This window comes from Actinia tenebrosa, unplaced genomic scaffold, assembly GCF_029948245.1.
Source record: "Actinia tenebrosa isolate PJP-AT-01 unplaced genomic scaffold, QUT_ActTen_1.0 PGA_scaffold0__85_contigs__length_37466705, whole genome shotgun sequence".
Lineage (NCBI taxonomy): Eukaryota > Metazoa > Cnidaria > Anthozoa > Actiniaria > Actiniidae > Actinia > Actinia tenebrosa.
Window position 1 is genome coordinate 16,272,008 of NW_028292569.1, and position 16,776 is coordinate 16,288,783.

The 16,776-nt window shown below is 39.0% G+C and overlaps 1 protein-coding gene across 4 annotated transcripts; it reads left to right on the forward strand.

Moving 5' to 3' along the window:
- Nucleotides 1-7,755: 7,755 nt before the first annotated feature.
- On the forward strand, nt 7,756-15,974 carry LOC116301545 (nuclear receptor subfamily 2 group F member 1-A). 4 transcript variants are annotated; one of them, XM_089033345.1, is made up of 4 exons: nt 7,756-7,895; nt 13,565-13,868; nt 14,008-14,544; nt 14,921-15,974. In XM_089033345.1, exons 2-4 carry the CDS (start codon nt 13,580-13,582, stop codon nt 15,193-15,195), a joined length of 1,101 nt encoding a protein of 366 aa, XP_088889471.1. In that variant the 5' UTR covers nt 7,756-7,895; nt 13,565-13,579; the 3' UTR covers nt 15,196-15,974. The 4 variants fall into 4 exon arrangements, with proteins under 4 accessions (XP_088889471.1, XP_088889465.1, XP_088889460.1 ...); XM_089033339.1 differs by lacking the exon at nt 7,756-7,895 and adding an exon at nt 8,191-8,212; XM_089033334.1 differs by lacking the exon at nt 7,756-7,895 and adding an exon at nt 12,195-12,353.
- The last annotated feature ends 802 nt before the right edge of the window (nt 15,975-16,776 follow it).

Consider the following 16,776-nt stretch of genomic DNA (forward strand, 5'->3'; position numbering starts at 1 on the left):
CTATTTCTGAACATAGACCCCACAGTTAGGGTTGAGAAATATAGCAGGGGCTTACATGCCGACATGACATATCTGCTTTGTCTTGTAGTTCCCAGTGCAAAATACTTGAGGGAAGGGGTGGATTCAATTGATCCTCAATAGGCTACCTGGTTCCACAATACCAGTTCTTTTATATACGTACACCTATAAGGTTGCCAAAGATAGAGCAGTATGTTATAGGTGATTCCAAGGAAAGGAAATTGTGTAGTTCTAGAAATACCCCCTTCCCCCATCCCCCCCTCCCCAACCCCTGTACACAAACACACGCAGAGGAATTTGACATTTCCAAGGGGTAGGGGAGTCAGGAAGTCAGGAAAAAAAACAAAATAACAGGGTTTGCATGAAATAAAATTGGAATTCCTGGGGGAAAAGGGGGGGAGAGTCCTTAAAAAATTCCTCTGTGGGGGGTATGGATAATTTTTGAAACTATGGAAAGGAACTAATCACCTATTATTGCCTATCACTTTTGCAAATTATTGGCCCAGATAACCTAGCTTTTTTAAAAATAGGTATGTACATCCAGAGTGAAATACAAATTGGTATTAAATGTACATATATATTATATTTATAGGTCATTTCAAAGAGCACTTTTGGTTAATAGTTTACTCATAAAAATTACTGTCGCTCTTTTGAATTACAGCATGCAGTTTACACTATAGAGATCTAGACTGAGATATACAATAATTGTGTAAGTACTGTAACCCTGAAGCCATTTATTTTTATTATTTTTTGTATTATCAGTCAAATATCATATTAATGATATTAATATGGTATTGGGCTTTATAGTTATCAAACTGATATCACTATTATCATTTTATTTTTCTTATCAATAAGATTATAATATTATAAAAACAATATCATAATATTATAATAATAATATTATAATAGTATAATGATAATATAATAGTTATATTATTATAGGTACAGGGAATAGGAGTTTTTGGCGTAAAGACAAACTATTATATAAACACAACATAAGGACAAACTATTATACACCTAATTGAAAAAACGTTGTCGGGTTCAAAAAAAAGGTTATATCATCAAAGCTAAGACCGAAGGGGAGCCTGGGAAGACAAACAATTATGCTAATTTCATGCGTATTGCAGATTTCCCTTCCTGTGCACATTTTATGCATCATGCCTTTGGCATGTTGTTAATCTAGGTTGACCGACTTTGCTCTACTGTGCATTTTTACATGTCTATATGCAAATATAATACACATTTCGGAGTACCCAAAATCCTTTTCGGTCTTAGCTTCGATGATATGACCTTCTAGAACTCCACTACGTTTTTTCAATTAGGTGTATATCTATTGTCCCAACTGAGTCCAGTATATACTGCACTTCACAGACGTGCGCACACATGCACACAAATTACTACTATAATATATTTTTGAATTTTTTACTATATTTGCCTCAACATAGTTATCTAATTTCATCTTATGACTTCTCCCATTGAGGCCAAAATCATAACCTCAACTTCATCATAACATGATCTCGCTTTCCATCCTCTTCTCCTATCTGTTATCAGACTGATTCGACTTGCGAGATTGCGTTTCCGTTTCCGGTTCCGATTCTACTTCCGTTTGCACGCGTGAGAGACGATAAGCAATGCCAAAATGAAAATTACCCAAAAAAACTTTCCTGATAAGGCATTGTAAGACAAACCATTTGGAGTATTAAAAAAGTTTAAGAATTTCAGAAGTTTCCGTTCTATAAAGCTTTTTGACAACCGAAACGTAGTAGCTAAAGTTCTTTAGGCAAACTGCCCAAAATTGCTCAAAATGCCTTCACGTACGGCTCTTTGCTTACGAATGAGTTACGTAATGCAAAAATTTATGTTGCACGATAAATATTTTTTTGTAATAACCCCTGCGCGCAATTTTTTTGTGTTTTTTTGTGTGTGTGTGCTTGCTCTATATTGTTGTTTTGGGGGATTTACGCACCCCCTACCCCCAAACCCCTTCTCCGTCCCTTAGTTTAAAATTACCATTATCTGGCTGCAAAGTTTCACTTGCTTTGTTTATCAATACCGCATGGATTTTTTAAACGTTCTTGTTTTTAATACTTTAAATATGATAATCTGAAGCCACATCGCGAGGTCAGAGGCCAAAGGTTAATCTTAACCAGTCAAGTAATTCCGTGCAATATATATGTACATATGAGGATATCATACACTTTGATTACTCTGTTGGTGTTCATTTATCCACTTAACTTCGAATTATGTTGGTAAGCAAGGCTTGTCACGGCATCCGTGAGATTGCAGTTTCCTGATTCCTGTGTTATTTTACCATTCTCTGCATTCATTTTGTTTCAATACCAGTTCTTATCCGATAGTGACTCATTCACAAGCGCAAATCAGAAGTAAAACGCTTGTGAAAAAAAAAAGTTTCCATTGATGAATTACTGATAAACTGGAGGGACTTTTACCATTCTTCAGGGGCGGATTTAGGGGTGGGCCGACGGGGCTGCAGCCCCTCTTTGAAGTGATGTATTTTTGTTAAGCTTGGCAAGAATTGCATTTGCTCACAATCTTGAAGGTTTTATCTCACGACGAAGTTTTCCACCCCACCCTTTCTTTGATACCTGGATCCGCCTCTGTTCTTTGTATTAATTACGTTTCAAAACCAGTTCTTATCCGATAGTGACGCATTCACAAGCGCAAAGTGTAAACAGAAATAGTTGCCACTGATTAATTTCTGATGAAATACAAGGAATCGAAAGTGTAGAATGCAAGGAAATACACGCACAATTTTCCTTCTTTGCGCTAATGCTTTGAGTTGTGCGCGGTTTGTAGGCTTGCAAAAACCAGCCTCAAAGTTGTGAAGTCCAGGAATTCAGTTTTCGAGGGAGGGGTTCTAGAAAACAAACTAGTTGAAAATCGTATAGGACGTCGTTTATCCCCTCCTTACACCGACTAGATTTCCTCATTGATTCGCTCGCCTCTTCTGTCACAACTACCTATAGAGCATGCGCAAGTTACGTCAGAGCCGCCATCTTGGTTGACGATAACAAAGCATTCCTCATTAGCTTCTCTTGTTAGATCCACCAACATGGCGGTTGTTTCGGCATTGTTATTCATATCTCAAGAGATTTTGAGTCACATATTTGCACCTACTGTATTGCTGAGGCATGTGAATCTCCAATCAGTAACTCCACAGAGTGAGCTTGTAAACTGCTACAGGGCAGTTTCCCCTGATTTCCGGGCAGATCATTGGGCTACGACCTTGTGTTCCGTGATTAAAGAAACCTTTCCTGTAATGATGTTCTACTTTTAGGTTGAATTCTTTGCGCATTCGCGATTTTACATAAATTTCTCCAATTTTTTTTAAGCATACGCTACACTACAAGTCTATAGACCATACCTATGGAGCAGAAAAACGCCGAAACATCTGAAATAGTACTCTTTTAGGAGTTACCCCTATCTCGTGGTACGTAGATATTTATAAATTTCGTACAAAGCCGTAACAAGTGCCACTCATCGCTAACTGTACTAAGGGGTCGCTAACATCATGTATTTTCCTGGCTTAAGTCCGGATAAGGACGTCATATTTAAACAGCCGGCCCCCTAGTTAAAAGCATAAAACGAATAGTATTCCGGTCTGCCATCAAGACCGTATGTTTTTCACACAATGGAAACCCAACTGAGGAATAATGGATCACTGCAGTGCAGTATCAAGTGCCATCCCTTGACTCAAATCAGCCCGAAGGTTGTTTCAGGGCTCGACATGACTCATCCTTGTAAAGGTTAGTAAATTTTTTCCATTATGGCTTGGTTGAAATACAGTCGCACTGTAATGTTCTTATGATATTTTGTTGCAGGATTTGACAGAAGCACATGTCTGCCTCTTTATCTTACGTTCACTGGAAATCGGCTCTTGCATTCAGGATAAATTCCGGAGCTTCTCCATCCCATGTCTTGAAACCCTCCCCTTAGCAAGAGCCAAATGTTTAAAGCTTGCATAGCCTTAGACGAAAGAGGACTGACTTGGACTACTAACACATGCAGACCAAAGCATCGCAGATTCTGAAATTCCCGATTCCTTCACTAACGGAGCGATTTTGCACTTCAGGATCAGTTGTATTTGGGTTCGTCCGCCTCGCGTGAGAATAGAGACGGAAGCGGAAAGGCACCTTGTTTCACACCTTGGAATCAACGTTTCCAAGCTCGAGTTTTATCATAAGATGATACATATCTAAATTTCGTGATTTTTGTGCTATGATACAGTAGTTAGTCCATAGGGGCCAGGTGGAATGAGTCGCGCGAATCGCGAAATGACGATAATTCTCCGAGTATCCCAGTTCTCAAGGATTGTTTATTCTAAAAAACATAGAAAAGTTTCAATTAGGAAAACAACTGTAATAGTTCCTATTCTAACCCTATGAATATTCATTAGACTTCCTGATGACGTAATTGGTATTATTTTAAGGCATCATTAATTATGCATATGTGTCACTCGGCGTGAACCGGCTCAGAGAAGCAGTCGCTCCCCCCGCCCACCCTTCTTGTTTACTCATTGGCTTATCCTCACGAGCTTGCTTCGTCAGGGGTGACTCTCCATACCTTAATTAATGCTAATGAGTAAGCAGGAGGGATAATGTACTATTCATAATTAAATCATTTAAAGAAAAGTTTTATACTACGGTTCGTAGATGCGCAAGAAAGGTCGTGGAAAAAACCCCGGTCAAGTGTATGACATTACGACTGGGGTGCTAACATAATTCTGCTGTCATTTCGTGATAGTTGCTTGTAATTTCTTGTTAGTGTAAGTATAATCACGTTAGTTATGACCTTTGCATGATTTAAGTCAATAGTCCGCCCCAAACCCAGGAAATGCTGGCTTGTTTGAGGTTTCCATGGTTGGCATGTGTGATGATTTCTGCGAAATGAGCGACAGCAATAGCAGCATCATTTTCATTTTTTTTTTTTTTTTTTTTTTTTTAAATCTTTATTTTACGAGGATTCAAGGGCGGATCCAGGGGGGTGCAAAGGGGGGTTGAATCCCCCTTCAGCAGAAAAAAAAACTGAAGAATTAAATTCAATTAGCCCCCCCTAAATTTTGGCTGGATCCGCCCTTGGGCTTACATGTATCTAACTTATGGCCCTCAAATTTAATATAATTTTGATTACGAGGAGGAAAAAAACATCGGTAGTACATCGGTAGTGAGCTGAACACAACAGCAACAACAGCGCTGGCAGTAGCACAACAACAACAACAGCAGCAGCAACAATGACAACAAAAAATAGCTACAAAGCGTTACATTTTTTACGGTTTGATTTTTCCAGAAAGAATAGTTCACGGTAGGCGTGGTCTCGAAAATATTGAGTGCCACACCTTGTATTTACCTACGTACTGACACCATGCTGTTGTAGTGGTGTAACTCAGTCGGACCGCATCAGCCTGACTCGAATAATTCAAAGACTGTCCGGCCATAAATTAGTATAATAATAATACAATCACTCAGTGTAAGCTTTGTCCCTTTAGGAGCCACTGATGCTCGAATATGTACAACCTCGAGGGACTATATGAGGCCCGACTGCCATTGATCGCTAAAACAAAACAACAGGGGTGGGGGTAGGGATGGGGCGGTAAAGAGGGCGAGGTAGAAATGAGTTAAGGAGGCTGATGTAAATACATCCATAGTTACCGATTTCAAAACTGGTCGGAACTGGGGCTTGGTCGTTTGTAAACTAAATGGTCGCTTTAGAGAAACTAGAACGACCACTTTAGTATGCAGTCACGTGCGAAAGAGGTATCCAATCAAAACTATTTAAAAAAATATTTACAGTATGAACTCATTAAAGGTAATTATTGTTCGTAGTGTCAGAATTTTTCCTCGTGCCAACGCACAAACTCTTATCAACGCACATTTAACTTTTTCTTTTTTTTTTTTTCAAAAAAAAACAACACCTAAACTAAAAACATCAGCTTAATTAATTAACTAAAGCCATAATATCGAGAATCTTCTGCCTTGCATTAAAATATCACAGATTATTACTAACGCTGAAAGACGATGAACTGACAATGTCCTTGATCTTGACCTGAGCTTGACGTTTTATCTTAATTCCGCACGCAACGATGCCAAGAAATCAAACAAACGACGAAAAAACGACGCAAAAGGAAAAAAATTGCATAAAATCGCGACGTATTCTGCCCTTGGAATGTTTTATTTTCACCGAGCTTTGTTTATTGATTATCTTCGCTTTTGTTTGGTTTGCTCGATTTTTTTCTCATTTTAAGATGGGCCGTAGGGTATATTTTTTAGGGTTAAAGAATATCTGTTTTCGTACTTAATCGACGATAGAATTGTAGTTGCTTTTTGATCTTCTGTAACTTATAAACACCAATAAAAAACATTAAAACAAAGACTCCCAAGACTATACTTTTCGGGGGGAAAAATTCATGACAATTGTACGAACTTTTTCAGAAGGATTATTGATTTTTTTATGAAGCCATCAATAGTGACAACATTTTTTGTTGCGTGGCTTTGTGCATGTCAAGTTAAACCCTTGACAACTTTAACCAGCTAATAGAAGTACAAATGTCACTGGTGGACATCGAGAGCTTTGTCTGATTATAATCAATTGTCAAAATTGCAATCAAATTAAATAATTTTTTAAATTGAAATTCCTATCAATGTATATCGATTTTTTAGCGTTTATGATAACAGTGTTAATAAAAGTTTAAAAAACTTGAATGGTTTTTATTGTCAAACTGATTTGAGTGTTCAGAACTGTTAAATAAAATACTTCAAAGATGAGATTCAAAAAGCTAAGTCTCCAAGCCTTCGGAGCGAAGTTGATTGGGAACAAAAGCCTGGGCTCTAGCATGATGTCACGATGGTGTGAGATGTAATATGATCAAAGTAAGCTTGGTAGTGACACAGTGCCAAGATACGAACGATCTGAGCCGAAGGGTCTACTCACAGTGCTCGTTGGTGAACTTGGTTTCCAAGAGGTCAATAGCAGTCAGAAAATCAAGAAAACCCACCAACTAACAATCAGGTAGTTAAAAAATATTTGTAGCTATACCCTTTGCTTCTTGAGGCCTCATCCAGGCCTAAAGGTTGTTGAATTATTCATTCCGTGTGTCGTCTGCGCTTGCCTGCACTTTGGAAAGCCAATATCTGTCTTAGCTTGGTTTACATTTCTAACGATCTCTTATGAGAGCGTCCTGATTACCTACAGAGTAAACTTCTAATTCAACAGCGGCTAACAATACTAGATCGCGCGGGGATTGCTTAAAGATCATGACGCTCAGCGCAAACATTTTATCTATCACTACTGTTTGGATGGCAAGCCCGTTGTCATTTTAGACCGCCGAGATTTTATCCCGAAGAAATTGCGCAAGCTGTGATCATAGCCCTCCATTCTTGCTCAGCCGAAGTTTTCTCTCGTAGATTTTCTTTCTTTACCGCGGGGTCATTTAATATAAGACAACAGAGTAAAGGTTTGTCAAAGAGTTTCGTGTCAAACGAGCAAGTTTGTGGCAAAACCGGCCGCCGAACAATTTTTCACGCCTTACCGGTTGGCTGTTAAACGTTCTTCTTATCTATTGTCCTTTTGGCAGAGCAGCATAGTATTCTATCTGTTCGTTAGGTTCTGTCGGGCCAAGCAGTGTTGTAAAATAGCGTTTGCCCTCTTTGGTTAGGTTGTGTATACAAACGATTGTGTCTCCACGTTCTATAATTGACCGCTAACTGTTTAAGTCAAGATCCGAGGTTATCAGGCGAAAAGTTTACAAGACATTATCACAACTGTGCGGTTCCATTCGCTGCGAGTGTGGACTTTATTTAACCGCCCATTACGTGTTTCTAAACATGATTATTCAACCGTGAGAGAATTGCTAATTTTCGGTAAGTCGACTCGAGTGAAAATGATTTGTTTGCTCTAAATATTCTCGGAGTCACGAAGACAACTAATATACTGGGGCAGTAAAAATGAAAAGGTAAATTATGCGGCTTATTCACCTATTGGGCACTCTTAGTCCCAACGGGATTAATGAACGCTTTATTTTCAACTAACCTTTTCTTTTGTCTTTTGATTGTTTGTTTTTGTTTCCTTGCCTACCTTGCTCTCATTGGTTTCTTTTGTCTTATTCTATCATATATACGCTCCTTTCTACCACTTCTTTCTCTTTTACTCCGACGAAGGACTAGCGTCCGAAACGTCAGTAAGTTTTTTCATCTTTTCACGGTGTATAATTTACCTTTTCATTTTTACTGTTTCATTAGAAACACCGACGCAGCTCACACTAGTTTTTAGCTAGTTATATCTTAATATACTGGGGCAGAGGAAGCGCGTTGTGTTCTTGGAACCAGCACTTGGAAAGCTTTTCGAATCACTGCAAATTTCTAAATCATTCCAGGAATCTGGTCTCTTTTATTCGGTTTTGATTTCACTACACATTTGACTTTATTTATTGAATACAACGACAACCCAGACTAAGAATAAGCTGACCTAATTGTTGATTTAGTTTTTACTCGCGTCCTACGGCATGTAGCCTTCTTCTATAACAATGATCCTAAAGAGGTTACGGTTTACGATCTACTCAACGCGCGAAACTCTTTGGATCGAATGAGGTATTTCAGACGGGCTTTGTGGAATTCGTTTAAGCTATAACGGAAGCCCACAAATGCCTGGACACCACCAAAGTTTTGAAATTTCTTGATCATCTTGGAGTTTTTTTTTATTTCCTTTTCAATCATTCTCGGGTCAACAAAGGCACTTACTGACTTTCCGGTTCCGTATTGAGTTTCTTTGCGACCCACTCCTAAAGATCCTGTTTTATTTCGTGAAAAGAAAAATACGCTCTGGTATTGTCAAATTAATTTAATAACTTTTTTATCTGCTGGGATTGTTTGTCTTTTGGGTATTTCTTGCTCCCTCGAGCCGTCTGACAAAGCGATTTGCTTCAAAGAAAGGCCGGAGTTATTAAAGATTAGCTGTTCCGTTGCTAAAGAATCAACGTATCAAGTAACTGATGTTAAAATGATTGCAAAAACCTCCCTCTCTTTTGCACGGAGTTCTGTCGTAACTCGTTCTGCTTGAAATCTGTTTTTCCTCAAGTGGCAGGGAGTACTCGACGCTTAAAAAGAAGAACGGGCTTGATTATCGAGAGGATATTTAAAAAAAAAATCTACGGAAATCCGTAGAACAAAAAGAACGAACAGAAAACTGAGTGTTGCTCCACAAAAGATCAAACGATATCCGTCTAAAATGACTGCTTTGCCCTTCAAGATAATCAGCGAAAGAAAAATAAATGTAAGTAGTTTCTCAATGTTTAGTTAACTCTTCTCTCAAAGGAGCAGAGAAACCTCTTAAAACAACCGAAGCCCTTCGGGCCGTTTTCTAAATATAGAATAGTTTTTGTCAAGACGCAGCAGTGATTTTTTTTCGCGCGCATTTAAAAGACTTTCTGATAATGTTTCTTCTATGATTTTCGATAAATGGTAGGCTCTAAAAAAGAAAACTGTCGGCGATAAAGAATGGGCGTGCTTGATAGAGCGCAAGGTTCGGATTTCAACATGTCATTCATCTACTCTTGGTTCATTCCTGATCGTATATCATGTTGAAGGATCGTGTTATCTATGGTATAAACTGGGAGAATAGTTTTCTATTTTTTCCATTCCTTTCTTTTTATTTCCATTCGCTATTGTGCACATTGATATGCTTGCGGATTATCGACTAATCTCTAAGTGATTTGTCCGATAAACTTTAAATGAGCTCGATCTTGTTTGAGCGCGAAAATGTTCTTAATACTCTAATGTTCTTTGCTATTTGCGAGCTTTTTTCCCTTTTTTGAATTTTTGTTGCTTCAGGATTTTTCTTCCTTTTTCTTTATTTTTTATTCATCGTACTTGCATTTTATAGGTGTTGGTTGGTTTGTCTAAAAGATTGCCATAAAAACGGTTTTACCCTCAAAAAGGTCATCCGGGACTTTCTCTCTGAAAGCGCACGTCCAGAGTTTTCCCGCCAAAAAAAGTAAGACTTTCTTAACTAGTTCAAATTCAGTTCGAAATCCGGAAGTTCAGTGTGTTTTGCTTACAACAGTAAAAGGTTAGAAATAACATGTCTCCTTCATGTAATCACTAACAATAGCTCTTGATCCAACGTTTAAAGCCATTGAGGTCATTAAGGTTAACTAGAAAAGGTTGTCTGGAAGTTTGTCTGATAACCTCTGCGGTCAGACGGGGTTAATTTGTTCACGTTTGAGGGGTGACGCAAAATTTCTATCTTAAATCTCGTTCATTACGTATTAAAAGACCAGAGAGCATCGAAAACAATTGCTAGACATTTTTGATTCCTTTTGAGGTAGCATGCCGTTTTATTGATGAATTTTCAGTATGATGATTTTCGGTATATTTGTGTGATTTTGTGCGGTTAATTGTTCCTGATTTGTTTTCAAGCCATTATACTTGGTATGCTAAGTTCATTGTCTTGGATAAGCAACTAAAATAAACAAATCATATCGCTGAATTCCTGAGTGCACTGTTTGTGTTGGTTGCCGGATGGCTGTAGACTTGAGCCATGTAGAGAAAGGAACTAAAAGTATTGACTTAAGAAATATTTAGGCAGGTTCAAAATATCTTCAATCTGTTAATATTTTTTAAGGCCAAAACGTTTACACTTCAAAACCAAAGCATCTATGATGACATTATCTGGGTAATAGCTTTCATCTATTTGGCCTTAGTCTGTTAGTCTTACGTAGTTTAGAGTCGACGGACAATTATATTGACTTGAACCCCAATCTGTTCCAATATGATCTACAGACCCCCAAGAAAAACCCTTGACTCTGGCAGTCCGTCATTATCCAAGAAATTCTTCGAATATTTGTTTCTATTCTCTTAAGGGGATGACAAAGATGGATCAAAATTGTGCGCGGAATTGATCGAATTAGCCTTCATTTGGCGGAAAAAGCTTCAGTTACAGGGATAATCCCTCTCGGAGAAACCAACTCGTGACTATAAGCATTAACAATTCTAAGCAGATGTATGCTTTGCCCTTGTGTTTAAACAACTTGCGTCGGTTTCAGTAAGATGATATTCCTTTCTTTTACGCGCGACGCCACGTCTGAACTTCGGCTCTTAAGAAAGCGGGACGCCTTTTGCCTGTTGTTTCAGAGTAAAAAATTCAGTCAAAAATTCCTCAAATCAAGATTATATCCAAAACAGATTGTGTTAATTATTATAGGGCTTAATTGTGCGAAGACGTTAGTATTTAGTAAAATCATTTTCGCACGTCTTTTGAAGATAAGATAGTGCTCCAATTGTACGTTATAACCGTCGTACCATTAAACTACGTTTTCATACTTATATTTGCTACGGTTTAGAAACGAAATTCCGGAAGTTTTGATCTTCTAAAGTAATTGTCACACTTTAATGCTAGAGCAAGAATCATGTTCCCGAATACTCATTCTTGTTGAGTCTCCACTATTTCCCAAATCCAGATAAAACATTCCTTTGTTGATTCAGAATCAAGGAGCTTTAATGTCTTCTAATGAGATTTTGTTTCTAGTAATTTAGGGGCGCAGATTTGAGTCGTTTGAGGGATTGTGATTACACAGCTCTTTCATCGGAAGTGGTTTGAGTTTCAAAGAAAATTTCTAGCGACCTCTGTTTTCTGTCGATATGTCAAGGCTAAATATAATACTCCCTGACCTACTCATAATTCGTCACTTGTTCCTTGAGCTATTGTCTTTTTTACGCAGAGCGTTTGATAATGAGGGAATTTTATCTGCGCGTAATTCTTGGTATTATAAGTATGTTTCCTAAGTCGGCGTTCTGTCTGGAACGCGCGCAAAAAATAGATCCAACGCATACCTAAATCACGAGCCAGTGTCGAATGTCTTGGTCTATTTTCTTTAAAACTCTATGATTTCCCTTGTTTGATACCGAACCGTTTGTAGCAATCAAAAAATATTTCATCAGATAAAGGCCGCTGTTCAAACATAATATCTCGTACCTCGTGATTTATGTAAACGACATGCGTGACATCTTGTGTCTATAATTACCGACCTGTCGACCCCGGATCTACGATCTAACTTGTAATATGTACCGGGTGAATATTTAGCGAGTCAGATCTCTAGAGAGCTCGCATTGGGGAGTGCTTGATCTTCGGTGTGAATCTTTTGATTAGACATGTGAGCAATTGGTTAAACCGAAGTAGTTATCGCACTCTTCAGCTCTCTTGAACACACAACAGAACCAGTTTCCTGTTTGTCGCTCGCGTCTGAAACCTACCAAGTCCTCAGTAACTACCGGTTACTTGGTATCAAGCCTTTGACCTACGAAACAACCAACTTCTAAAAACACGTAAGATCATTACCATAAAAAACAATCCATGTACTCGACGTGATAGTCAAAGTTGAACGGGTCATTCTCTGGGATTTTTAGAGACAATCGAAGTGTCCGCTTTAGCGGGAAAACAAATCATATCATGTACTGATCTGTGTCGTCGTGTTTTAGGTTATCAGTAGGTTCGACTTCGCTTCTCGTAAAACTACAATCTATTCAGTAGTGCACTGCTTACTCGTAACCATGCTGTCCTTCTGGCTTGTTGCGAGAGAACAAATACGGGAAAGTGAAAAAATAGAGCTATACGTTTAGTCATCACTCGTGGCCTTAGATGATTGTCTGTTTAACAAAAGTGATCAGTCGAGCAACTCGAAAGCGAATGTTCTAGCTAACAATAACATGATTTCTTTAAATTCAATTCCGGTTTTACCTTTATAGCTAACTCATTCACGTCTTTATGAAGGTGTAAATTGGCAGAAGTTTAGCTTTTTTTAAAGGATAATAATGACACGCGATTCTATGGTTCTGTTGTACACCGATAATTTTACGCCCTTAGCTCTTACGGATGTGTAAATCAAAACTAAGACTTACATATGTCCCGTTAAATTGAAAAGGTATCAACAACACGGTGGTGAAATCTATAAAGATGTTCTATTGGTTTCTGCTTGGCCTTGAATGTCACTTTATGGAGCACAGCATTCGGATAGTTGGGTTCTAATTTTCGTGACATAAAGATGCAACCGCGCGTAAAACTTCATATTGCCCCTCGGGCCATAGTCGACTGCTCTAATGACAGTCTAGTAATACTACCCTTGCACCTTATATGACAGTTGTTTCCATATATGGCATACGCTGCTATGGAGACCCGACAGTTTCAACAGACCATGTCAAAGTTCAGAGCTTTCAGACATGACACCCTCAAGTTTTTGCATAGCAAAGGATCGATGTCCTACATTAGAGCGTGCCCTTCCTTCAGCCAGCTTGAGCTTTCCGTATACTGTGCTTGAAAGTTTTTCAAGACAATTTCGCCACTCTTATTTTTATTCCCGCGTCTAAAGTAAGTGCAATCGCATTTTTAGTGGCTCATTTAATATCATTACGGCTCGTTTCCGAACAGACGTCACGAAACGACTAAATTAATATCGGAAGCTAGCTGGCCGCGTAGTAGTTGGGTAGATTAAAGAATCACACTCACTAACTGTGTCTGTTGTGTTCTGTTGTGTTGGTAGCGGTACGCTGGGAACATGGCGTTAGTTGCAGCCCCTACCTGGAGGGAGAACACGGATAGCCAAGAGGACACGTCTGAGAAAAATGGGCAAATCGAGTGTGCTGTTTGTGGAGACAAGTCGTCGGGAAAACACTACGGGGTTTTCACATGTGAAGGGTGCAAGTCCTTCTTCAAGCGTAGTGTCCGCCGCAACTTGACCTACACATGTCGTGCTTCTAGGAACTGTCCCATTGACCAGCACCATCGAAACCAATGCCAGTACTGTCGTCTAAAAAAGTGTCTCAAGGTTGGGATGCGACGAGAAGGTAAGAGAATTTCCGCGCCAAATCCGTTCAGCGCTTGCTGGGGCTTTGGACGTTAGTCTGAAGCCCAAGAGTATCTGTTCTAGTATCTACAGGGAATTGATTGTTAGTGAATGAACCCTTTCACCTTTTGGCTCGACAGCTGTGCAGCGAGGTCGTATCCCTCCAACACAAGTAGTACCGCAACAAAATCCAAGTCACCCTGGCGTAAATGGAGAAGGATCGAATGGTCACTCTTACCTTTCAGGATTTATCGCTCTGCTTTTACGAGCTGAACCATACCCGACCACTAGATTCCAGCAGGGTCTGAACATGCCATGCGGGATCATGGGCATTGAAAATATTTGCGAGTTGGCTGCTAGGTTGCTGTTTAGCGCTGTCGAATGGGCTCGTAATATCCCGTTCTTTCCTGACCTCGCTGTTACAGATCAAGTAGCATTACTGCGTCTTGTTTGGAGCGAATTGTTCGTTTTAAATGCTGCCCAATGCCCTATGCCTTTACAAGTTGCTCCTCTTCTCGCTACGGCCGGAATTCACTCGAATCACATGTCACCGGACAGGATGGTCTCTTTTATGGACAACATAAGGATTTTTCAAGAACAAGTGGAAAAACTAAGAAGCCTGCACGTCGATGCTGCAGAATTTGCCTGTCTGAAGGCCATCGTTTTGTTTACTTCAGGTGAGAGAGTTAGTTTGTTCTCCGAATAACAATTGCGTGAATGATAGTGGCAACAATTTATTATTCTACGACCGTGATCTTTTGGTTATTGATTGAGGAAGTCTAATGTCTCTCGAATTATGACCGGTGCATACTGTGAAAATCAAGCCAGTCTATATTTATTTTTATTCAAAACTTTGAAGGGGTGAAAAAGGCCAAATTAAACACTACACGGCGAGTGTGTTTCACTTCAGCGCAAGCCATTCACTCTTCTAGTGTCACTCCGGACAACAGCGCAATTATTTCTAGGCTTACCAAAACCTCCTCTCAAGACCGCCCTCTCGTTCTTAAAGTAGGCTCAAACAAATTGTTATATCTGTTCTTTTTTTGCCTTCAGATGCATCTGGTTTAACTGACCCAACTTATATAGAAAGCCTGCAAGAAAAGACCCAGTGTGCCTTGGAGGAATACTCAAGAAACCAATATCCCAACCAGCCTACACGGTTTGGAAAACTATTGCTCAGACTACCTTCACTAAGGAGTATAAGTTCTTCAGTGGTTGAGCAGCTCTTTTTCGTGCGACTTGTAGGAAAGACACCGATTGAAACGCTTTTAAGGGACATGTTGCTGTCTGGGACGCCAACATCATGGCCTTACCTTCCTTGTTCATGAGCAAAAGTTGTCATAACACGGAAAAAAACGTTTGCGAAGCTCAACTCGGTCTTGGACGAGGTATTAATTTAGCTTCTGGCACTAGTGTGTATTTTGTGTGTGTGACAAAATATTTTTAGATGAGAGAGATGCCTTCAAAAGGCGACCCCTCGCTTGATGACTCCCCTCTTTGCTGTCTTGAGCTTTGAGGAAGTTGTTTCCTTGGCTGATGGCCATTAAACTTTACATTTTAGAGTAGTTTAGCTTGAAGCGAATAACTATATATTTGGGAACAAAGAATCTCGTAGTTTATATATTTACCAGGTAGGATTTCTATGTTTTAAAAGCAACAGAATCTAAGATTTGATAGCGGTTTTTATCGAGTTTGAATATTGGAGAGTAGAAGATGAACTAAAAATAATTCAACCAAGTATATGTCTCAGTCTTAGGGGAAAAAAATACCATGACATACAAACTTTACTCCAAAGTTTGACAAGATAGCTCGTTAGGACGTAACAAATTGTAATTTTTAGTCACCAAATGACTTAGTTTAAATAGAGAATAGCTATAGATGATATAAACTGGATATTTTTACTTTTTACTGTTGATGTCCTAGACACAAAATGACCAGAGATTTTAGTTCTATAAAGTTTCAGTTAAAGCATTTTTATTTTCACAATCTCTCCACAGAAGTGATTGTTTTGTTTTCCTCGTACCAGTTCCATGTCTTTTGAAGACATTGTCTGTTTTAAAATCTGCATGACTTAAAGATTAAAAACTCTTTTTTCAACAAGACAGAATAGATGTGTTGGTTGGTTATTTGTCCGTCGTCCTCTCAAACCCGAACGCTCACTGAGTTTGAATTACTCATCGCCCTTTTATCCTTTTGTCATTTGGCGTTATAAACACCTATTTCGCACCTAGCTGTCCAGCTAAGATTTGTGCTGACATATTTTTGATAAGATGATTCAAGGTCACTATGCCTTTAAACTAATTTGGTCGTTAATATTCCGATGTTTCGCGATCAGCTTCAGAGCATATGGTTTAAAATTGCTTCTACTGCCGATTCCTTCAGGGAACACATCACAGGAATCCTAGCTTTTTATACTTTAGTAACACACACACAACCTTGAGTACTATCTCTATAATATTATGTGTATTGTTTCTATGGCTTCCACTTTACTCTGTCTTAACCCATTGCTCTTGTGATAAATTATTATAGATTTCCGTCTCGTGGACCTTAAGATCTGAATTTCATGGTTTCGGTTTGTTCGTGGGGACTCGCTGAAAACGTCGTAAAAACGGCCTAAAGTAACATTCGTGCAACACGACAAGAATTTCTTTAAGATAAAAATTAGCGGAAGGAGGAATACATTTGTAATCGTTAAATTGGTTTATATAACATGCAGCTGTGAGAGAGTAGTTAAGACCATAAGCGCGCAAACTGGGAATCTTTAGTGAAGTTTTTGGCGATTGAAATTCGAGATGCATTCGAGGCGGGTACAAAGTATAGGATGCGCTGCAACTTGCTCTTTGATAGCTAATCCTGGTGTCATGTTCAGAATGTTGTCCTTTGGAAGGTCACGATAAAAACGCAACAAG

Coding starts and splice junctions, on each gene's coding strand:
- LOC116301545 (XM_089033345.1), top strand. CDS start 13,580: ATGGCGTTAGTTGCAGCCCCTACCTGGAGGGAGAACACGGATAGCCAA. Junction 13,869..14,007: donor GGTTGGGATGCGACGAGAAG/GTAAGAGAATTT, acceptor TTGGCTCGACAG/CTGTGCAGCGAGGTCGTATC. Junction 14,545..14,920: donor CATCGTTTTGTTTACTTCAG/GTGAGAGAGTTA, acceptor TTTTGCCTTCAG/ATGCATCTGGTTTAACTGAC.